General features: G+C 37.9%; 1 protein-coding gene across 1 annotated transcript in view; it reads left to right on the top strand.

Annotated features, from left to right (window-relative positions):
- The window catches only part of RP1 (RP1 axonemal microtubule associated), a 378,450-nt gene that overhangs the window by 218,817 nt on the left and 133,797 nt on the right, over positions 1 to 25,836 (top strand). Inside the window, exons 20-21 of the mRNA XM_077166764.1 lie at positions 10,721 to 10,853; positions 11,534 to 11,685. Of these exons, the coding sequence (XP_077022879.1) occupies positions 10,721 to 10,853; positions 11,534 to 11,685 (285 nt within the window). The remainder of the gene's footprint in view (positions 1 to 10,720; positions 10,854 to 11,533; positions 11,686 to 25,836) is intronic.

A 25,836-nucleotide genomic window follows, 5' to 3' on the forward strand; every position in this document is an offset into this window, starting at 1 on the left:
TTTTTGGTAGTAGTCACATTTAGCACCTCTGTTTTAGAGGTTAGTGTCTTTTAGTATAGAAAAAGCACTAGATGATGGCCTGATCTGAAAGTCAAAAAATAATACCATTTTCAAAAAGAGAATGGTTGATTCTTTAACGATCAAAGGTTGCCTTTCATGGACTGAGAAAATGTGGAAACCTGCCATTATTAGGACATAGGCTGTTCTAGTTTGCTAGCTGCTGGAATGTAATATATCAGAAACAGAATGGCTTTTTAAAAAGGAAATTTAATAAGCTGCTAGTTTACAGTTTTAAGACTGTGAAAATGTCCAAATTAAAGAAAACTATAGAAATGTCCAATCTAAGGCACCCAGGAAAAGATACCTTGGTTCAAAAAGGCTGATGACATTCAGGATTTCCCTCTCAGCTGGAAGGGCACATGGCAAAGTCTGCTAGCTTTCTCTCCTGGCTTCTTGTTTCATGAAGCTCCCCCTGGGGCGTTTTCCTTTTTCATCTCCAAAGGTCTCTGATTGTGTGGGCTCTTGTGGGTCTCCTGGCTCTATTGCTCTCAAGCTTTTTTCCAAAAATGGCTCCTCTTTTAAAGGATTCCAGCAAAGTAATCAAGACCCACCTGGAATGGGTGGAGTCACATCTCTCTCTAATCAAAGATTAATACCCACAATTGGGTGTGTCACACCACCGTGGAATAATCTAATCTAATCAAGTTTCCCCAAGATGGATCAGGATTAAAACATGGCTTTTCTAGGGTACATAATCCTTTCAAACCAGCACACAGGCCATGAGGATTTTTCTCTTTCCATCATCAATAATGATGCACTGCTCGTAGCTATTGGCCTTGTGGTGAATAGTGAGAGCACGTATAAGTCGTTTATTGTTTGGGGGCAGCCAGAGCTTCTAATAGGTGCTTGTTGAAATGATTACTAGTGAATCAAGTTAAAAAATGGGTAAAACCTATGCTTTTGCTTATTTAGATTTTCAGCAGAAAGCAGCTGCCCTATTCTATGATGTTCCAGCAGTTTGAAGCTGTTGGCCTACTGGTGAGTCTGTAATGGCATTCATGGTTTGAAAGTAATTTTTTTCTTGAATGTACTTAAGAGGCCCTCTTGGAGGTCTATTTGCAACATCAGCCATTATTACTACACATAAAGCAATTGTGCTACCTAACTTCCAAAACACATAAAATATTAATCAGTCACTGAATTGAATCCAGGTAACAAGTAGCTTGGACCCAAAATAAAATGGTTATAACTGGACATAGGAATATAGTAATTAACTTCAAAAATTGCACAAAAGAAGATAGAAATGCATTTCAGCAAATATATATATAGTCACCTTTTCTCTTCATTTTCCTCATCTTATAAAATAGGGCTCAATAATTTTTGTTGGGGTGATCCCACAAGTTGTTGTGAACATTGAGTGGTAAAAGATTTAAGTAAAGCTTAACCAGAACTCTTGGTTTACCACTTCAGGCTTACTCATCTTAATAGAAGTTATCACCTAGTTACCCAAGCCCACACCTGACTAGTTTTCCTTCGTTGCTATATTTCTCTTGCCTCCAAAATCCAACCCCTCAGGAATCCCCTGTGGAATTTGTTGCTGAAACAATATTTTGAGTCTACTTTTCTCCATCTTACTACAATAGATTTAGCCCCAGCTGCCATTTTTAACTCTCCTTTCTCTTGCAAAGTTCTCCTATAATAGTCTTCCATCTTCCTGTCTTTTTCTCTAGTATTCGGTCTCCAAATAGCAGTCAGAAGGATATTTTATAAACATCAATCAAATCTTTTTTTCCGCAAGGTATTACAAATTTATAAAAGCTGAAAAATAGCACAAACATCATAAAATCCAGAAAAATAGCCTAATATTTTTATTATTACATTGCCTTGCACATTTCCTTATTATCTTTTCCCCTGTATTTTTTTGCTTAAATACCTAAAAAAACCACTTCCTATGGTAGTAATATATAAAACTTAAAATTTCCCATTTTAGCCATTTTCAAGTGTAAAATTCAGTGGTATTAATTACATTCACCTAAATCCATTACCCAAACTTTAATTAGATCATTTTCTCCCTGTTTAATCTGGCCCCCGCCCACCTCCTTGATCTCTTTTCAAACCACTCTCAAACCTTGCTGGTTGCACTCACACCACTTTGGTGCACCTCCCAGAGCAGCTGTTGGGGACAGAAACATGGTCTCCACAGGACAGCTTCAAATCCTAACACCTTGTCCTGTGGTTGTGGACCCCTTTGTAAGTAGGAAACACGGCTTTGATTTTGGACTTCTGGTCTCCAAACTGTGAGACCATCCTGTCTGTGGTATTTGTCATAGCAGCCCTCGGAAAATAAGACCGTGGCCCTTTGATGCCCAATCTAAGTTAATGTCCAATCTCTTATCACATCAATCTGTCTTATTTTCTTATTAATGCATCACCTATCTGATACTCTGTTTTTATTTGTTTATTTGCTGCTGGTCCTCCACTAGAAAGTGAGCAACATGAGAACAGGAGTTTCGTTTTATCCAACTCTGTATCCCCTACTCCTCGAATAGCACCTACCACCCAGTAGACATTGAATAAATATTTGTGGAATGAATGAATGAATGCAACACATTTGTTCAATTAATCAATATTGAACAAACATTTTGAAATAGTTTGTAAATTGCTAAATGCTAAATGAAAGGAAATCTTACTTGGTGTTGTGGGAATGGGGGTTATTTGTGCCTGGCTGAGCCGTGGCATGTGTGAGGGACAGATGGAGAAACAAAGCTGGAGAGACTCAATGCCTGGCCAGGTCACAAGGAGCCAGGGCTCATCCCTCCTGCCTCTCGGCCCACTGCTCCCCCACCTGCCCAGGCTTGCCCCTCCGGCTCGTGCCACGGATATGGGGCACCATGACTCACATAGAACAAGGTCTCTTGAAGCCTATTAATTCTCCTGAGCCTTTGAATTGCAGTTGATTCTAGGTTTCGGTGCATTTGTTATTGTTCTTTAGTCTCCTCCTATGAGAACCTTGATCTGAACTCTAGGCAGCCTTGAAATGAACTAAACAAGGTAAGAAATTGCTTTATTTACTTTAAGTTTTAAAGCATCTCGTAATTGCTTCCAGTTCCTTTTCTATTTCATTTTCTTCTTCACTTCAGGATTCTAGAAAGAATGACAGGAGGGAATGAGTAAGTTCTGAAGTACAGCACGAAGAATTATTTGTTTTTGAGAATTTCCTGGTTCAAGGAACAGCGGGAAACATCAGCTTCCTCTTCTCACAAAATCTCCAGTCAAATGTTTAATCTCAAAAGACTCCAGCAGTTTATAGAAATATTATAAAAGTTGTGCCGTCTTATTTCACCCAAAGATAAATTCATATGTTTGATAGTCCTTCAGTCTATTGTAAATACCAAAGCTGATCCTACTGTACTGTCCTTGTAACAAATAGGTGTTATCACAAGGCACAGGATGAGAAATAAGGAGACTTAGAATGAAGCTTCGATTTTGCAGCCCATTTGCTGTTTCCTCTGACAACACATTGGAACCTTATGATATTTTCATATTTCTAAGTCCAAAAATGAAAATGTAAGTGGCTGACATTAGTTCCCAGTGCCTTCCCAATACTCAATCTGTAATAAAACTGTCAACACTTTAGGTGCCCAGCAAGCATGTTGATGGTGTTTGGACTTCATTTTTTTTTAAAGCATTGTGTAAGTTGAGTATGTAAATTATTATACCTTTTTTGTTTTGTAGAACAATGGTTTGTGATATATTAGAGTAAAATTTCTAAAAGCATCTTTTTCTCAATCGTTCTTATCCTAATATGGCTTAATACATAGGATATGTAGTATATCCTAATATATTCTTTCTCCAGCTTCTAGCAGACAATTGGACACATGTTTAGCTCTCAGAAAATGCTGGCTGACTTTGGATATTATTTTGTCTCTTTGTTTGCCGGGGATGTTATGACACATATCACAACCTGGTTGCCTTAAACAACAATAATTCATTATCTCACAGTTTTGGAGGCTAGGATTCTTCCAGCAAGTTCTCAGTAGGCCATATTTTCTATGAAGTCTGCAGCATTCTCTTGGTAGTTTTCTGGCAATCCTTGGGGTTCCTTGGCTTGTAGATGAATCTCTATCCTCCATCACATGGCACTATATGTCTTCTTCTCTGGCTTTCATGTCTGTGTCCAATTTCTTATGCTTATGAGGCCTTCAGTCATACTGAATTGAGACCCACCCTCATTCAGGTTGACCTAATCTTAACTAATAACATCTTCAAAGATCCTGTTTACAAATGAGTTCACACCCACAGGGCCAGGGGTTAGGACCTGAGCATGTCTTTGTGGGGGACGTGATTTGATACCCAATATTCTCCAAAGAAAGATAAGATAGAATTTAGGATTAAATAAAATAATATATGGAAGTGTTTTATAAAGTTGAACATAAATGCAGCTGGTGGCAATTATTGTTGGTTGTGAATTGTATTTAGACCCAACCTGACAGGCAGAAAAGACAGATTTCTTGTGTGCCCCTGCCTGAGACTGCAAAGCCCAGACAGAGTGCAGACCATGCTGGAGTAGGCAGGCAGGGATTATACAATGGGCGCTCTAGGAGACCAGGAGGCTGAGAGCTTTACAGGCGAATGGAATGAGTGGGAGAGGGGGGCAGAGGATAACTTTCAGATTCCAAAGATTTCAAAAGTCTCTGTCTTTTGAAGCTAGAGGCTTTTCTTTTGCTGATGAAACTTCTTGACTGATGAGCTAGAGAATTCAGGGTGATATCAGGAAGTGAGGAAGCAGGAAAAGTCACTTCAGATTGGTTTGGGAAGGAGAGGCAAAGGAAACTTTTATCTGCCTTCCCAGATAGGCCTGGTCAGCTTATCCAAGTAGAATGGGAGTCAGAGATTTGTAATAGAATCTCTTTTTCTGATAATAAAGAACTGAGTGTTCAGCTAGATTTATAATAAAATCTCTTTTTCTGATAATAAAGAATTGAGTGGCTGAAGTTTTCCTTTTATAGTCTCTGGGAAACCTGAGCATGTTGAATGAGATGCTAGAGAGTGAATAACCATAAACAATCCCAAATGATAGCTAAGTATTTTGATTTCAATCTCAACAGTAAATTTTGATACTACTACCACTGATAAAAATGAATACTTAGGGAGCACCCACGATACAGATTATCATTTTTATGTTGACACTTCAGCAAGGTAGATATTATTATTATCCCAGTTGAGGAAATTCAGGTTTTGAGAAGATAACCAGCTACCAATACCACAAGGCCAGCACTTGAATTTGAAAAGTTATGGTTGGACTCCTCGACCCACGCAACAACCTCCGTATTGCCAACCACAAAAATCAGTCATTCTAAAATGAAGGTCCCTCACGATATTCCTAGCTATCACTATCCACTGCTGGAGGACAACATGCTTTGGAAAATAGCTTCCTATTTCTAATGGTTTATAGAGTCTTTTCCTTAAGGCATGTGCCCTCATTTCATTACAGATGGCAATCTTACTCTATGACATTCAACCTTCAACCTGGAGACAAGATCATGATGTCAACTTTTTAAAAACTTTTTTATTGTATAGTATAACACATATATAATGCAGAGAAATAAAAAAAGCAATAGTTTTCTGCGGCTTGGGGCTTGCCTAGCCCAACCGCACTGGGGTCTCATCCTCGGATGTGGTTCGGCTGGAGAACGGTGTCAGCCAAGACCACGGGGCTCGAAGGTTTGGAGGGCGCACGAGCACAATAAACCGAGACTAAAGAATAATAGTAGTAATTTATTGCATAGGGCTCGCGGGACTTAGCTGGCTGGCAAGGCTTACAGGCTAAGACCCCGACAGGAGGAAACACAAAGAATATATAGGGTTGGTGAGGGGGAGTTAATTAAGAGTGAAGAAACTTTGATGGGCAGCTGGTATGGTGTCGTATAGGATGTGGATTAGTTAGAAGGTGTGTTGAATATTATAATGGGTGGTGAGATGAGGAGTGTACATGGTCTAATGAAGAAGAGGTGAAAAGGTGGTACGATATATGCTCAGGAGTTGCTAGGCAGGGGGTTAGAATAACAAGGCTTGCAAGAATGAGAGATGTCTGGATATGTTAGGGCATGTTAAGGCAGATAAGAGGCAACAGTTACAAATATATGCAGCAGTTTTCAAAGTGCTCTTCAATAAGTAGTTACAGAACAGATCCCAGAATTTGTTATGGGCTACCATACAATCCTCTCATATTTTTCCTTCTAGCTGCTCCAGAATATAGGAGCCTAGAAGGCTTAAATATTTTATCATCACAGTCAGCTTTTTTCCCTTCTTTTTTTGTGAAAAATAGCACATATACAAAAAACCAATAAATTTCAACCACAGCATCACAATTAGTTGTAGAACATATTTCAGAGTTTTGACATGGATTACAATTCCACAATTTTAAGTTTTTACTTCTAGCTGCTCTAAGATACTGGAGACTTAAAGAGATATCAAGTTAATGATTCAGCATTCACATTCATTTGTTAAATCCTATCCTCTCTGTATAACTCCACCATCACCTTTGATCTTTCCATCCCCCTCTTTAGGGGGGATGTCCCCCACAAAAGACATGTTCAGTCCTAACCCCTAGCCCTGTGGGTGTGAACTCATTTGTAAATAGAATCTTTGAACATGTTATTAGTTAAGGTTAGGTCAAACTGAATGAGGGTGAGTCTCAATTCAGTATGACTGAATTCAATATGACTGAAGGCCATTCAATATGACTGAAGGGCCATTCTAACTTTTTCATATTGGAAGTGTCTGTCATTAATATGGGGTAGGGAGATGGAACTATTTGATTTTCTGGAGAGGCTGGGCCCCCTAGGTTTCAGAACTTATCTGAACCAGGGACCCATCTGGAGATTGTAAGTTTCTGTGAAGTTACTCTAGTGCAAGGAACTCTTGTGGAATCTTATATATTGCCCTAGGTGTTCTTTAGGATTGGCTGCAGTGGTCCTGGTTGGGGATTGGCAGGTTATGATAGGTAGTGAGGTCTACCTGAAGCTTGCATAAGAGCAACCTCCAGAGTAGTCTCGACTATTTGAACTCTCTCTGCCACTGTTACTTTATTAGTTACACTTCTTTTTCCCCTTTTGATCAGGATGGAATTGTTGATCCCATGGTGCCAGGGCTAGATTCATCTCTGGGAGTTCTCTCTCGTGTCACCAGGGAGACTTTCACACCTGGATGCATGATGCCAATTTTGTGGATGAGGACTTGACATACAAAAACATCCTGTACAACTTTTACCCAAGGCCATATTCCTAATCGGTAGCGACGCCAGTACAGAAACCAGACTTCAGATCCATTCCTGCCATCAGCTGTATATATGCCTGGGCCTGTATATTGTGGTTCTCCCAGGATTTTGCCCTCTTTTATTACTATAACAATTAAAAAAATTTGTTTGTGTGTGTGAAGAGAAAAGCAGAAGTAAACACAGCTGGAGATATGATCTACCTAAATACATCTCCATCTCCCTTTTGTTATCTACCTACTCTATTTAATTATTGAATGATCTGTTAATCTTCTATCTCTCCTTCTATCCCAGGGTCCTCAAGCTCAGTGCTGTTGATATTGGGGGGGCTGAATAATACTTTGCTGAGAGGGTTATCCTGTTTACTATAGTGTGTTTACTAGCATCCTTGGCTTTGACCTATTAGATGTCAGTAGCACTGTACCAAACATGTCTCCAGATATTACCAAATGTCCTCTGGGGAGCAAAATCTCATCTGGCTGAGGATGACTGCTATATCCCGTACTGCAGTGAAAGTAACAAATTATCTTCCATCCTTTGGCTTTCTGTTTGAGGCATCATGACTTTGAGGATAAATGAATTTATTCAAAGCGTGCACACTAGAGTCTCTTCAATGGTGCTGGTGGCATTGTGCTTAATTGTTGTCTCGCTCTCATGATAGATGGTTCTATGACCCATGGGGCAGTGATGCCTCATAAACCAATCCTTGCCAGTTTTCCATAGAAGATTAGGTGTAAAGGAAGAACCTATTGAAGTCTCAAAAGGCAAGCTTGTGAAAACCTTGCCTTTTGTAGAACAGGCTCCAAGTCCAGAGGCTGGCAAAAGCCTGTTCACCTGTTTACGGCCCTTATTTATCTGAAATATCTATGAGGTTTCATCTTAAATTGCTCTTATTATATCTGATCTTGCGTTATGTGGAATGTCTGCAGTTGTAATCCCATTTTCTTGATACATCACAGATAATTTATAAATACTCATTAAGGCAGAGATGGATATTTTTGAGTTAAACTCTCAGCCATGCCCAGTACAGGGCTATGAATACCTTCTGAGCAGGGAGAGGCTGAGGGGCCTTTGCCATTTCTCAGAGGTGCCCTTGTGCATTTAGGGGGAGTAAGGAACTTCCCCTGCACCTTTGATTAGCCTTTTTGGTTTAGGAATCTGTTGAGGAGTGTTTCTTGATATCATTTAGGGAGTCACTTATCTTTTGTTTTTTTTGTCCCAAATAATGTAAAAGTAATAGATACAATATTAGGTCCCAGGAAGAGAAATAAAAAAGATTGAACACCCTCTCTCACCTCTGCAGCTTTAGCATCAAGAAGATGGCCCATAAAATGGGTCTCAGCTATAGATTGGGGATCCCTCTCTCACTCACCCACCACTGCTGTCTCCAGTTTCCAAGGAAGCAATCCGGCTCTGATTCTCAAGATCATGGAGACAGTTAAAGTTTCTTAAAATCAGAGGATTGTATCTGATTGGGGCTAACAGGCATGTGGCTTGGCCTTTACCTAATACCTATCTCAGTATCTTGAATTGTCCACCTAATTGCTATAAAAATAAAGTATGATATATCACACAGAGAGGCACATTTCCAGATTTTGTGGAATATATACAAACCTCTTCTATATTAATATATATTCATATATACAAATTTGACTAAGGTTAATATTAATTATTTATACAGTTTGTATAAAGTTTTACAATTTTTTGCATATAATCTTATCTCATCTTCAAAATAACCATGTGAGATATTCATTATTTCTATGGTAAAGATGAAAAAACTGATACTCAAAGAGGTTAGATGAACTTCTCATGGTCCAACAGTTGGAAAATGGCAGATCTAGACTTTAAGCTCAGCTTTTCTGACTCTAAATCCAGTGTTCTTTTCATGGCTTCTTGCCTGGAGCAAGTAAAGATGCAATCAAGTATTAGCAACCAGGAGTACTTTTAGTTTTATCACCTATGTTGAGAAATACTCATTTCACTCGGTTGCTGATTTAATCACCCTCTGCCTTATGAAAGATTGTGGAAGTATCAAGATGGGTAAGACATGGTCCCTTCCCTCCAAGAACTTGTGGTCTAATGGGAAGTCAGTTAAATATTAGATGCTAAGTCATGAATAGGCAGGTTACTGTGGAGCACCAAGTAGGATGGCCTGATGGAAACTGAGGAACTTACAAAAGGCGTCCTTGAAGAGGTTATGTGTGAGTTATCGTAAGGAAGGATGGACCCATTCAGCATGGTCTTGAGTCACAGGGAAGCTGTTGTAAGCAGAGAACTCAGAATGCATGGAATCTGAGGGCAGAGGGAATGTGGCCAGGTGGTGGGACCTGACAGCTCAATGAGAGGGTATAAGGGAGAAGCGCAAACAGGGTAAGCAAACGTGGTCATGGACCACTTATTGTGTTGAGGATTTGGATTTATGTACAACAGGTAGGGTTATTGAAAAAGTTTTAAGCAGTGTACAAAATGATTAGAGTTCTGTTTGGACTAACTTCTCTTGAAGCAACATAAAGGCAGAATCGGAGGGGACCGAGAATGACAGAGCCAGCCTATGGCATGGGCTCTGAGAAAAAGCACCTGAGAAAAAGTGGGCCTTGCCCCTCAGGCCAGGAGACTGAGGAAATGGAGGAGGGGCAGGGATTTATTTAGAGGATTAACTAGTATCTTACAAGAAGGAAACCACTTCAACCATTCTGATAGCACAGGAGGCAAGCAATTCTGACCTTCTTTCTGAAGTCCTCTATTAATCTGCTGAGATGAGAAAGGAAGATAAAGGGTAGGGCTTTGGTGTGAAATAGCCACCCAGGGAACCAGAGCTGCTGAGGGAGGGGTATTGTAAGGTTCACCAGACAGGGAGGAAAAGGCAGGTGACCATGTACTAGCAGGGGCTGGTACCTTGGCTAGGGCGACTCAGGGCTTTTTCCCAGGCCACTGACATTTTAAATAAATTAGAAAGGCATCAGAAATGAAAAGAAAAGATCCTGCGGTGTGGCCTGATTTGGTGACTTAATATGAACACAAAATCTCTTTTGGAGCATCTCCCATGGACCACATTTTTAGGTACTGCTTGTAGGTGAAGCTGAGAGCATCCTCAGAAAGGACCTATATCAAGCCCTGGCCCTTTGGGTGACTTTGGGTAAATCAGCGAATCACATCAAGCCTCCATTTTATTATCTATAAAACTGTGCTAATTTTGTTAATATAATTGGTGATGGTTAAAAGAAGATAATCAATCTAATCACTTAGCATAATACCTGGCAAATAATAATTGCCTAATGAGCACTAGCCTCTACTGCGTCTGCTACTGCCTCCACCCCCGCCCAGCACCACTGCCAGCAGAGTGTGCAACACGGCTCTGCAACCCCTAGGTTCTGAGCTCTACAACCCCTAGGTTCTGAGCTCTACGAGAAATCGGAATTGAGCTGTCAATTCTCTTATTCCCAGGTGACCATGCAACATATGAAGAGCAAGAAAACCCTGGATTTTGCAGCAAACGTATGGTTATCGCAAATCCGATCATATGGGGATACTGTCTGTGAACTGCCTGTAGAAAAAGGAGGACGAGCTATTTTTCCTTGTGCGTTCTTAATCTTGAGTGGTATATATTGCATATATAAGTTGTTTTATAGTTGCTTCAATTTCCTTCCGAACTATTTACTTACAGGGTATTTTTCCTACTCCTCAGTGTTTTCTTATTCACTGAGAAGTAACTTTTTCTGCATTGCAGCACTAGTCACTACTAGATCTGTGATTAAATAAAATCTTAAAACGGTTCTTCTGAAAAGGCTACGATCCCAGGATAAGAGTGAAGAAACATAATGGCTAAGCTCCAGGGGTCTGTCTGGGGCCAACTGGCCACCTCACACAATCAGATCACTTTTGATTCATTTTTTTTATCAAACCTTAACTCATTTTACACGTTAAGCATTATGTACAATAACATTTGTACATTCTTGCTAATAAAATACCAGCCATAAAATGTCCTCCTTTCATAAAGAGAAGAAAAACCCTTTTTTAATCTTTACTTTCTCTTTCTGAAAATGCAATAAATCCTCTGGACATTTTTTTCATGGTGCAAGCATGCCTATTTTTAAGTAAAATTAATAAGTGTGGTATCAGAAGTCTCTTAATAGATGCTAAAAATCCAGAGTAATGGGATGCTCATGTAAAGATTTTTATTACAGCCTTAGAACCCACGGACCATGAATTCCACAACTATTGATTTCCTCCTGTCTTCTCTACCCTCTGCTTTGTTAGTAGTGAGATACTGTGTCTACGTTCATACTGGACAATTGAATCATGCAGAAACCAAGATGGAAGTGTACCTCTGTCTGTACGGAGAGAGGGGGGATGCTGGTCTCAGACTCCTACACCAATCTAACATGCCAAAGAAATTTCAAAGAGGGCAGGTGAGTCTGTGTTGTGAATAACTTCTCTATGCTCTTAGCATTTGTGATTAAGACATTTAAAAGGTGCTTGATACTCTTCAAGTTTTGGTATTAGAGAATCTTCAATGAGCATTTTCCTGGACCCGGCTTGATAGTGCTTTGTTTTAGAAGTTGTTCTTGAAAGAAAAATGGAACACAGTAAACCAGTGATGGATAATAGTGTAAAGAAAAAGACGTTAGTAATTAGTGAAAGTATAAGAAAAAACGAGTTAAATTATATCAGGGAAAAGTATAATATGAAGATACTCAGATGAGACATGAAGGCACAAAAACTTTTCTTAAACCATCAGACCATATTAGAGCCATTATAGTATATTTCATGTTATAACACAGTGGATTTCTTTAAAGCATCTTGATTGGAGTCACTGTACTGTCTTCATGCCTAATGCCCCTCAATGTTCTCTTTTATCTTTTATATCTTTTATATATGAGCCTTTCTATATTTTAGATGTTTGAGAAATTGCAGTGGGAGAGATATCAATCTATAGTTAATTTTTTTTTCTATTGAGGAAGTTGTAGGTTTACAGACAAAATCATGCTGAAAATACAGTTCCTATATATCTCCTTCACACACAGAGTTTTCCCCGTCATTAACACTTTGAATTAGTTTGGTACCTTTGTTGACAAAACAGTAATATCATAATTATCGTATTATCCATAGTCCATAGTTTACATTAGGGTTCACTGTTTGCATTGCACTGTCCTATGTGTTTCTTAAAATTTTAATTCTAGAAATAATATTAGAATTATTTTAGATTCTAGTAACATCTATACATTCTAAAATTTCTCCTTTTAACCACATTTAAATGTATAATTCAGTGGTGTTAATTACATTCACACTGCTGTGCTACCATTACCGCCATCCATTTCCAAAACTTTTTTATTACTCCAAACAAAAACTAACAGTTAACTCCCCATTCCCTGCTACCACCTAGGCCCATGGTAACCTGCATTCTAGGTTATTACTCTATCCGTTTGCTTATTCTAATTATTTCATGAGTGAGATCATATTTGTTCTTTTGTGTCTGGCTTATTTCACTCAACGTGATGTCTTCAAGATTCCTCCATGTTGTTGCATGTATCAGAACCTCATTCTCCTTTAGGGCCAAATACAATTCCATCATATGTATGTACCACATTTTGTTTTTGCATTCATCTATTGATGAACACTTGGGTTGCTTCCGTCTTTTGGCAATTGTAGATAATGTCGCTATGAACATTGGTGTGCAAATTACCTGTTTGAATCCCTGTTTTCAGTTCTTTTGGGTATATATCTAGAACTGGGGTTGCTCTGGTTATGTGATAATTCTATATTTAACTTTCTGAGGAACCGACGACAGTTTTCTACAGTAGATACACCATTTTACGGTCCCGTCAATACTGACAGTGTGCTCCTATTCCTCCACATACTCTCAAACACTTTATTTTATGTTTCTTTTATAGTAGTCAAATGGTGGGTATGAAATGTTATTTTATTGGGGTTTTGATTTGCACTTCTCTAATGGCTAAATGATGTTGAGTGTCTTTTTCATGTGCTTATTGCCATTTGTATATCTTCCTTGCAGAAATTTCAATTCAACTGTTTTGATGCAAAAAAAACTTTAATTTTAATGAGGTCCACATACCAATTTTTTCTTTTGTTTCTTGTGCTTTTGGTGTAAAGTCTAAGAAGCCATTGCCTAAAATATGGTCTTGAAGATGTTTCTCTGTATTTTCTTCTGAGAGTTGTATAGTTTTTGGTTCTTATATTTAGGTCATTGGTTCATTTTGTGTTCCTTTTTGTATATGCTATAAGGTAGAGGTCCATCATCATTTTTCTTTTTTTTTTGCACTTTGACATCTAATTTTCCCAGCACAATGTGTTAGGAGAATATTCTTTCTCTGTTGAGTGGATTTGGCACCCTTGTCAAAAAGTAACTGGTCATAGACGGGAGGATTTATTTCTGAAATCTCAATTTAATTCAGTTATTGTATATTCCTGCCCTTGTGCCAGTACCATGCTGTTTTGATTACTGTAGTTTTGTAATAAGTTTTAGAATTGGGAAGTGTGAGTCCACAACTTCATTCTTATTTTTCAGTATAGTTTTGGCTACTTTGGCCCACTTACCCTTCCATATAAATTTCATGATTGGCAAAGGAACTTCCTTTCTGCAAAGGAAGTTGTTGAGATATTGATTAGGATTGTATTGAATCTGTAAATTGTTCTGTATAGAATTGACTTCTTAACAATATTTGTTCTTCCAATTCATGAACACAGAATATCCTTCTATTTATTTAGGTTTTCTTTTGTTTCTTTTAGTTTTGTTGTTTTCAGTGTGTAAATCCTTCACATCCTTGGTTAAAATTATGCCTACAGATTTGATTTTTTAGTTGCTGTACTAAAAACAACTACTGATATTTGTGTGATGATCTTGTACTTTGCCACTTTGCTGAACTTGCTTATAGCTTTAGTACCTTTGTTGTGGATCTTTCAGGATTTTCTGTATATCTGATTGTGCCATCTAGATTTAGGGAATGTTTTACATATTCCTTTCCAATTTGGATGCTTTTTATTCTTTTTTCCCTATGTAATTGCTATGGCTACAGCTTCCAGTACAATATTGAATAACAGTGGAAACAACGGGCATAATTTTCTTGTTCCAGATCTCAGAGGGAAAACTTCTAGTATTTCACAATTGAGTATTATGTTAGTTGTGGATTTTTCACCTATACCCTTTATCATGTTGAGGAAGTTTCCTTCTATTCCTGTTTTTTTAAGTGTTTATATCAAGAAAGGATGCCATATTTTGACAAATACCTTTTCTGCATCAATTGAGATAATCACGTGGTTTTCTTCTCTTCATTCTCTTCATTCTCTTAGTGTGTTGTATTACATTAATTGATTTTCTTGTGTTGAACCACCCTTGCCTACCTGGAATAAATCCCAGTTGATCCTGGAGTTTAATAGTTTTAAAGTACTGTTGAATTTGTTTTTCTAGCATTTTGTTGATTTTTGCATTTGTGTTTATAAGAGCTATTGGCTTGCAATTTTATTTTCTCGTATTATCATCATCTAGTTTTGGTATTGGAGTCATGTTGATCAAGTAGAATGAGTTAGGGAGTGTTCCCTCCTCTTCAATTTCTTGGAAGAGTTTGAGCAATTCTTCTTGGAATATTTGGGCATTTCTTTGTTGAGAGGATTTGAATTGCTAGTCAGTCTCTTTACTAGCTATTAGACTGTTGAGATCTTCTATATCTTCTTGCGTCAGTTTAAGTAGTTTGTGTGTTTCTGGGAATTTGTTCATTTCATCTAGGTTATCTGATTTGTTGGCTTACAGCTGGTTCATACTTTTTTATATCTGTGGGATTGGTAGTAATTCCCCCTTTCATTTCTGATTTTAGCTATTTGCATCCTCTCTCTTTTTTTTCTTTAACTAAATTTTTGTTGATTTTATTGACTTATTCAAAGAACCAATTTTCGGTTTTGTTGATTCTATTATTTTTTAAATTCTCTATTTCTTTTATCTTCACTCTGGCCTTCCTTCTGCTTGCTTTGGGTTTAGTTTGCTTTGGTTTTGTAGGTCCTCCACTGTGAGGTTAGGCTTCTGGTGTGATAACTTTATTCTTTTATACTGTAAGCATTGAAAGCTATAAATTTCCCTCTCAGCACTGCTTTTGTTGCATACTGTAAGTTTTGGTATATTGTGTCTTTGTTCACCATCACTTCAAGTTATTTCCTAATTTCCTTTGTGATTCTTTTTTGACCCATTAGTTGTTTGAGTGCATGTGAAAATTCCTCCTCTCCCTCTGTTATTCACTTCTAGTTTCATTCCATTGTGATCAGAGAAGATACATTGTATAGGTTCAATATATTTGAACTTATGAGACTTGTTTTATGACCTAACATATTGTCTATTTGGAGCATGATGCATGTGCACTCTAGAAGAATGCGTATTCTGCTGCTTTTAGTTGAAGTGTTCTATAATGTCTGTTAGGTTTATTTATTTTATATCATCATTCAAGTTTTCTGTTTCCTTATTGATCTTCTGTCTAGATGTTCTATCCATTATTGAAAGTGATGTATTAATGTCTCTAGTATTAATCTAGAATTGTTTATCTCTCCTTTTTCCTCCCATCCAATCTGTCAATATTTGGTTTATGTATTTTGAACTTAGGTGCATATATAATTATAATTGTTGTGTCTTATTTTTGAATTGACCACTTTATCAGTATATAGAGACCTTTTTTTTCCACTCATAACAATTTTTTACTTACGGTCTGTTTTATCTGATATTAGTATAACTACCCCAGTTCTCTTTTGGTTATTATTTGCATGGCATATATTTTTTCTACCTTTCACTTTTGACCTAACTGTGGCTTTGATATTAAGGTGAGTTATTTTTAAATAGTATATAATGGGGTCATGCTTTTGACATGCTTTCTGCCTTTTAACTAGAGAGTTGAATTTGCTTACATTTAAAGTAACCATTAATGCAGGACTACCCCATTTTGCTTTTTGTTTTTTGTAAGACTTATACCCTTTTGTCCCTCAATTCTTCCATTAGGTCTAGTTTTCATATTATTTGATTTTTGTAGTATACCATTTCAGGTCCTTTTTTATTTCTTTATGTACATATTTGTTATATATTTTCTTTGTGGATAGCATAGGACTTAAATTTAATACCCTAAATTTATTACAGTCATTATATTTATTTATTTTTGAAAATATTTTTATGGAGAAATATCCACACATACAGTACAGCCATATTATACAATCAGTGGCTCACAATATCATCACATAGTTCTGTATTCTTCACCATGATCATTTTTGGAACATTTTCGAACATTTTTAGGACATTTGCATCACTCCAGAAAAAGAAATAAAAAGAAAAAAGAAAACACTCATACATCACATTCCCCTTACCCCTCCCTTTTACAGACCCACAGTATTTCAATCTACTCAATTTTTACCCTCTATCTCTCCCTATTATTTATTTATTTTTAATCCTTTTTTTATTTTTTACTCACCTGCCCATATGCTGGATGAAAGGAGCATCAGACACAAGGTTTTCACAATCACAGAGTCACATCGTAAAAGCTATATTGTTATACAATTATCTTCAAGAATCAAGGCTACTGGAACACAGTTCAACAGTTTTCACTTCAATTCACCATAAGCTAAAAGTGGATATCTATAGAATGCATAAGAATAACATCTGGGATAACCTCTCGACTCTGTTTGAAATCTCTCAGCCACTAAGACTCTATTTTTTCTCATTTCTCTCTTCCCCCTTTTGGTCAAGAAGGTTTTTTGATGATGCCAGGTCCCAGCTCATCCTTGGGAGTCAGGTCCCACATTGCTGGGAGATTTATACCCCTGGGAGTCATATCACATATAGGGGGAGGGCAATGAGTCCATCTGCCAAGTTGGCTTAGAGAGTGGCCACATCTGGGCAACAAAAGAGGTTCTGTGGGGGTGACTCTTAGGCATAATTATCAGTAGGCTTAAGTTCTCCTTTGCAGATATGAGCTTCATTGGGGTGAGCCCCAAGACTGAGGGCTCAGGCTATGGAATTTGTTGCCCCACTGCTTGCAAGAATAGCAGGAATTCCCCAAATGCGGAAGTTGAATATTTCCTCCTTTCTCCCCAGTCCCCCAAGAGGACCTTGCAAATACTTTTTTATTCTCTGCCTAAATTACTCTGGAATATATCAGGTTATCACACTATCCTAAACAAACCAACAAGATCTCATGCTCTATTCAATATTCTATATAATTAATACACAGGAAGATGGATGAATAGAGTAGCTCAGGATTAGCCCTGCTCCATGGAAAATTAGAGAAGGGACAGGAAGGTGACTGCGGTTGTGATTCAGGAGTGTAGCTGACCTGGGAGAGCCTTCTGCACCACATAGGGTGGCCCTGGTTGCAGAGTCCAAGGAACTGAGAGGCAGAAAGCTGAAGCCTGGTGCAGAGGTGCAGAGCCTGTGGGAGTGGAAAGATGGGAGTTGGGGACTAGGAAGTAAGCCAGGCTGTGTTCGTTGGGTGTGTTACCCTCACCAGCACAGCTCCATGACTGGTGACTTGCCCCACATCACACGCACCTGAACCCCGTTCAGGAATGCTCCCATACCCTGCACTCCAGGTGTCCCCACCCCACCAGCCCCAAGCGCATGTATCTGCCCCACATCCCCACCATAAGTGCAGCCCAACCCATCTCTCCTGCACCCCTCCTGAGCACTACTTCCCCTTCCCTGTTCCCTACAGTGTGTTGCCAGTGCACAAAAGCTGTGGACACTAACCTCCATACCCAGGCTACTCTTGCTCCCTGCCCATAGTGTCGCACAGCCTCACCCTGACCCGCTTGAGCTCTGTGCATCAGTTTACGGCACTCCCAGGCCCATGCATGTGCACAGACTCCCAATCATGCCATTCAGCTCTGGGAACCACATTTAACAGCAGTCCTAGAACCACTCATGTGCACAGCCCTCAACCTCATCTCCCAGCTCTGAGAAAGTGCTGATCTGTGCAACCGGGTCACATCTGCCTCCAATCCATGAAGGCATAATGCCGACTGCTACCACAGCTCTACACATGTGCACAAAGGGCCCTATGCCTTAGACCACTGCACAGCAGGGTTATGCCCCCAGACCAGTGCATCTGTACAGCTACATCCTCCTTGGCTGCTGGGTGCCCATGTTCACAAGCATCAGTGTAGCATCCCCAACCTGTGCCTATACTTGCCTTGAAACCAATCACTGCACTGTGACCCACCCCATATCCTGCTCCTTGCAGTACATCCATCATGCAAGCACAAGGTCTTAGATTACTGAAAGAAATCAACTCCCAAAGTAAGTCAGTCTAGATATTTGCATGCCATGAAGACAGCAGAAGATCACTAAGCATGTCACAATGCAGACAGATACAGCTCTGCTTAATGACCAAATTAAAACACCAGAGGAGACACAGATGTTGGAACAATTAATCAGAGATGTTCATACAACTCTACTTAATAAAATAAGTGGAATAGCAAATGACCTAAAGGAGATCAAGAAGACAGTAGAAGAGCATGAAGATGAATTTGAAAGAATAAATAGAAAAATAGCAGATATCTCAGAGATTAAAGACTCTATCGACCAAATAAAAAACATGCTAGAAGCACACAACACCAGATTTGAAGAGACAAAGAAAGAATAACTGATATAGAGGGCAGGACAACTGACTTTGAATACTCAAAATGGCAAATGGCAAAAAAAGATGGAAAAATTGAATTGGATCTCAGGGAAATGATAGACAAAATGAAACACATGAATAAAATAATCATTGATGTCCCAGAAGGAGAAGAGAGGAGTAAAGGGCTAGGAAGATTAGTTGAGGATATAATGGGGGAAAACTTTCCAACTCTTATAAAGGACATAAATATACAAGTCAAAGAAACCCAAAGAACTCCAAACAGAATAAATCCAAAGGTCTTCCCTAAGGCACATACTAATCAGTCTGTCAAATGTTGAAGAGAAGCAGAAAATCTTGAAAGTGATAAGAGAAAAACAATCTACTGCATTCAAGGGAAACCACATAAAACTGCTCAACTAGCACCCTGGAGATGAGAAGGCAGTGGTATGATATATTCAAGACCCTGAAAGAGAAAGACTCCCAGTCAAAAATTCTGTACCCAGCCAAATTGTACTTCAAAACTGAGGGAAAGATTAAAGTTTTCACAGACAAAGAAGTCCTGAAAGAATTAGTTAACAAGAGACTGGCCCTATAAGAAATGATAAAAGGAGTTCTGTTGGCTGAAAAAACAGACAGGAAAGGGAGGTCTGGAGGAGGGCACAAAATTGAAGAGTACCACTAAAGGTAATTTAAAGAATACAAAGAGAAAGAGGGAAAAATATATAAATCTGACAAATAAAATAAAGAAAATAAGATGATGGATTCAAAAAATGTTTCTTCAGTAATAACTTTGAATGATAATGGACTAAACTTATCAACTAAAAGATACAGATTGGCAGAATGGATTAAGAAACATAATCCAGCTGTATGCTTCTTACAAGAGACTCACCTTTGATACAAGAATACAAATAGATTGAAAGTGAAAGAATGGAAAAATATTTTCCATGCAAGTTGTAACCAAAAGAAAGCCGAAGTAGCTATACTAATATCGGACAAAATAGACTTTAAATGTAAAGACATCATAAGAGACAAAGAAGGACACTATATACTAATTAGGGTCAATTCACCAAGAAAAAATAACAATCATAAATGTTTATGCTCCAGATCAAGGAGCTCCAATGTACATGAGACAGACATTGGCAAAACTGAAGGGAGCAGTAGATGTTTCAACAATAATAGTAGGAGACTTCAATACACCACTCTCCTCTATAGATAGAACAACCAGACAGAAGATCAACATGGAAATAAAGAAGTTAAATAATTTGATAAATGAATTAGATCTAGCAGACATTATTGTTCATTATACCCCAAAGCACAAGAATATATACATTCTTCTCTAGTAATCATGGAACATTCTCCAGGGTAGATCATATGCTGGGGCACAAAACAGGTCTTATAAATTTAAAAACATTGAAATTATTCAAGCACTTTCCCTGATCACAGTGGGATGAAGCTGGATCTCAATAACCACCAAAGAATGAGAACATTCAGAAATATATGGAGATGAAATAACACACTCTTAAACAACCAGCGGATCAAAGAAGAAATTGCTAGAGAAATCAGTAGCTATATGGAGATGAATGAAAATGAGAATACAACATAAAGCTGTGCTAAGAGGGAAATTTATTGCCCTAAATGCTTATACTAAAAAACAAGAAATAGCAAAAATTGAGGACTTAACAGCACACCTGGAAAACTTGAGAAAGAATAGCACACTGACCCCAAAGCAAACAGGAGAAGAGAAATAAAGATTAAAGCAGAGATAAATGAATGGGACAACAAAAGAACAATAGAAAGAATCAGTAAAACCAAAGTTGGTTCTTTGCGAAAATCAATAAAATCGATGGGCCACTAGCAAGACTGATAAAGAAAAAAACAGAGCGGATGCAAATATGCAAAATCAAAAGTGAGAAGGGGTGCATTACCAGAGACCTTGAAGAGATAAAAGGAATCATAAGAGGATATTATGAACAACTATACACCAACAAACTAGACAACTTAGATGAAATGGACAAATTCCTGGAGATGCACAAACTACACTGACTCAGGAAGAAATAGAAAATCTCAACAAACCAATCACAAGTAAAGATTCAATCAACCATCAAAAATCTTCCTACAAAGAGAGCCCAGGGCCAGATGGCTTCGGAGGGGAAATTTATCAGACATTGCAAAAAGAACTAACATCAATCCTGCTCAAACTTTTCCAAAAATTGAGGGAAAAAGAATTCTACCTAAGTCATTGTGCTGGTTTGAAAGGATGTATTTTTCCCCTAGAAGAGCCATGTTTTAATCTAAATCCCATTTTGTAAAGGCAGAATAATCCCTATTCAATACTGTATGTTTGAATCTGTACTTAGATTATCTCCTTGGAGATGTGATTTAATCAAGAGTGATTGTTAAACTGGATTAGGAGACGACATGTCTCCACCCATTTGGGTGGGTCTTGGTAAGTTTCTGGAGTCCTATATAAGAGGAAACATTTTGGAGAATGAGAGAGATTCAGGGAGAGCAGAGAATGCTGCAGCACCATGAAGCAGAGAGTCCATCAGCCAGTGCTTTGGAGATGAAGAAGGAAAACACCTCCTGGGGAGCTTCATGAAATAGGAAGCCAGGAGAGAAAGCTAGCAGATGATGCAGTGCTCACTGTGTACCCTTCCAGCTGAGAGAGAAACTGACTGTGTTCACCATGTGCCTTTTCACTTGAGAGAGAGACCCTGAACTTCATTGGCCTTCTTGAACCAAGGTATCTTTCCTTGGATGCCTTTGATTGGACATACCTATAGACTTGTTTTAATTGGGACATTTTCTTGGCCTTAGAACTGTAAATTAGAAACTTATTAAATTCCCCTTTTTAAAACCCATTTTGCTTCTGGTATATTGCATTATGGCAGCTAGCAAACTAGAATGCTCATTTTATGAAGTTAATATCCTTTTAATACCAAAACTGGGTAAAGATGCTGTAAGAAAGGAAAACTACAGGCCAAACTCCCTAATGAACATATATGCAAAAATTCTCAATGAAATATTAGCAAATCGAATCCAACAACATGTTAAAAGAATTATGCACCATGATCAAGTAGGGTTTATACCAGGGATGCAAGATGGTTCAACCCAAGAAAATCAATTAATGTAATACAGCACATTAACAAATCGAAAGGGAAAAATCACATGATTATCTTGATTGATGCTGAAAAAGCATTCAACAAAATTCACTATCCTTTTCTGATAAAAACACTCAAAAAATAGAAATCAAAGGTAACTACCTCAATGTGATAAAGGGATATATTAAAAAATGATAACCAGCATCGTACTCAATGAGAGAGACTGAAAGCTTTCCCCCTAAGATCAGGAACAAGACAGAGATGTCCACTGTCACCACAATTATTCAACATTGTGCTAGAAGTTCTAGCTAGACCAATGTAGGCAGGACAAAGAAATAAACGGCATCCAAATTGGAACAGAAGATGTAAAACTCTCCTAATTTGTAGACGATATGATACTATACTTGGAAGATCTGAGAAATCTACAGAAAAGTCACTTGAGCTAATAATCAAATTCAGCAAGGTGTGGGTTATAAAATCAATGTGCAAAAATCAGTAACATTTCTACACACAATCAATTACCTAGCTGAGGAGTCAGTTAAGGAAGAAAATTCATTCAAAATAGCAACTAAAAGAAACAAGTACTTAGGAATGAACTTAACTGGGAAAGTGAAGGACTTGTACACAGAAAACACCATAACATTGTGAAAAGAAATCAAAGGAGAACTAAGTAGGTGGAAAGACATTCCCTGTTCTTGGATAGGAAGGCTAAATATAGTTAAGATGTCAATTCTCTCCAAATTGATCTACAGATTCAACAAGTACCAATCAAAATTCCAACAACTTGCTTTGAAGATTTGGAAAAGCTAATTACCAAATTCATCTGGAAGGGAAAGAAACCCCAAATTGCTAAGAGCATCCTAAAATAAAGAAGAATGAAGTGGGAGGATTAACGCTCTCTGATTTTAAAACCTATTATAAAGCCACAGTGGTCAAAACATCATGGTACTGGTACAAAGAGAGAAACATCGACCAATGAAATCGATTGAAAGTACAGAAATAGACCACCAAATCTATGGTCAACTGAATTTTGACAAGGCCCCCAAATCCTCTGAATTGGGACAAAATAGTCTTTTCAATAACTGGGCATGTAAGAACTGGATATCAATAGCCAAAAGAATGAAAGAGGACCCCTATCTTTTTTTACACCCTACACAAAAACTAACTCAAAGTAGATCAAACTCCTAAATATAAGAACTAGCATCATAAAGTTTCTAGAAGAAAATGTAGGGAAACATCTTCAAAATCTAGTAATAGGAGGTAGCTTCCTAAGCTTCACACCCTAAGCACAAGCAACAAAAGGAAAAATAGATAAATGGGAACTCCTTCAAATCGAATGCTTCTGCACTTCAAAAAACTTTGTGAAAAAGGTGGAGGCAGCCACTTCAATGTCAGAAAATATTTGGAAATCACTTATTGGACAAAGGTTTGATTTCCTGTATATAGAAAGAAATCATACAATTCAACAACAGAACAAACAACCCAATTATAAAATGGCTAAAGATATGAATAGGCATTTTTCTGAAGAGCAAATACAGATGGCTCAAAAGCACATGAAGAGATGCTCATTTTTACTGGCTATAAGGGAAATGCAGATCAAGACTACAATGAGATTCCACTTTTCACCTATAAGAATGGCTGCTGTTAAACAAACAGGAGACTATAAATGTTGGAGAGGATATGGAGAAACTGGGACTCTTATGCACTGCTGGCGGGAATGTATAAAGATGCAGCCACTATGGAAGATTGTTTGGTGGTTCCTTAGGAAACTAAATAGCGAGTTGCCCTATGACCCAGCAATAGCACTGCTTGGTATATACCCAGAAGAGCTGAAAGCAATGACACAAGCAGACATTTATGCACCGATGTTCATAGTAGCATTATTCACAATCACCAAAAGATGGAAACAAACCAAACATCCATCAACAGACGAGCTGATCAACAAAATGTGGTATATACATATGATGGAATATTATGCAGCAGTAAAACAAAATGACATTCTGAAGCACATAATAATATGGATGAACCTTGAGGACATAATGCTGAGTGAAATTAGCCAGACACAACAGGATAGATACTGCATGATTCCATTTTCATGACCAATATAAAGGTATAATCAGAGGCTTATAATACAGAATATAGGGGACTTAGAGATACACAGAAGCTAGAGATGGGTGAACCGTTAGCTAATGAGGTTGAACTCCAATGTAAGGGAACAGATAGGAGTGAAGGTGGTTCTCTAGTGGGTCTATAAGTAATATTACCATATTGAAGATGAACAAGATGGAAAGGGGCTGTATAGACCTATGTGTCCCACTGATTAATACTAGGAATATGAATTAGTTCTCTCAAGAATTACTTCAAAGATAAGATTCTTGTACAAAGAGTGTTTTAAGTCCAGGGCACAGGGGAAATCTGCTATTGCATGCTATGAACTATGTTCAAAAGGAAACCATCAGCACTACCACAGCAGCAGCAGAGGTAAATAATGGGTTGAGGGACAAGAGGTAAGAGGAAGTTTAGATTTTCGACTGACAAGGATGTGTTTATTGGTTTTCTTTCTCTTGGGAACAATGAAATGATCTAAAATTGGGAATGTTGATGGACTGTGGACTTTGGGCACTATATATGATGCCCGATGAGTGCAGGTGGCTGAAGAATGCACTGACAGAGAAATAGATTGGTGAATGATAGTGTATACTTACAAATGAAGGTTGTGCTGCTACAGAAAGGAACAAAGTCGTGAGGCATGTGACAACGTGGATCAACACGTGGGACATTTGGTGAGACAAAATAAACCAGAAACAAAAGAACAACAATGGTATGGTCACCTTTAGAAAATGCTTATAAGAAAACAGAGGCCTAGAATGAAAGCTTTTAGAGCAGACACATTATGTCCGGAGTGGTTATTATTATTTCTGGATTTTGAGAGGCTGTTTTATATATATAACCTGATATTTAGAGATAAGAATGAAGCCGAACATGTTGGAGTTAAAGTAATTCAGAACATAGGGGTAAGGAAGACAGTGTCTATATTTTAGAACCACACCTACTCTTTGAGACCATTGGAAGAAAGTTTTATTTGGTCTGGAACTGAAATTTTCTGTAGTGCATAATCTAATTCAACCTATCTGTATAGCTCATTTGAACAACTGAAACACAGGGAGCACAGAATAAGATAGGGGTCCATTAATCCTGTATAGTTTATTGTAATGCCTGGATACATCCTAGAGTATATTAAGCAGATAATAAAAAGTATTAGCAAAGTCTCCTGAGGGAAGGGAGAAAGAATATGGAACGATTAAACCTTACCATCAGGGAATCCCCTGATACTGTGTCAAACTTTAGGGACACCCAAATCAATAGACCAATAGAGAGGGATGGAAAGATCAAAGGTGATAGTGGAGTTATATAGAGAAGATAAGATTTAACAAATGAGTATGAATGCTGAGTCATTAAATTGATATCTCTTTTAGTCTCTGATATCTTAGAGCAGCTAGAAGAAAAAAACCTAAAATTGTGAAATTGTAACCCATGTCAAACTCTGAAATATATTCTACAGCTAATTGTGGTGCTGTGCTTTGAAGTGTATAGCTTTTTAGTATATATGTTATTTTTCACAAAAAAAGCAGGAAAAAAAAAGTCGGTTGTGTGATAAAAAAAATATTTAAGCCCTCTAGCCTCCTATATTCTGGAGCAGCTAGAAGGAAAAATATGAGAGGAGTGTATGGTACCCATGACAAACTCTGGGATCTGTCCTTAACTACTTGTTGAAGAGTGTTTTGAAAACTATTGACCTTTTATTTCTTTGCTTTGTATATATGTTATAATATACAATAAAAAAGTTAAAAATAAAAAA

Source organism: Tamandua tetradactyla, chromosome 6 (assembly GCF_023851605.1).
Source record: "Tamandua tetradactyla isolate mTamTet1 chromosome 6, mTamTet1.pri, whole genome shotgun sequence".
In the NCBI taxonomy this organism is placed as follows: Eukaryota; Metazoa; Chordata; class Mammalia; order Pilosa; family Myrmecophagidae; genus Tamandua; species Tamandua tetradactyla.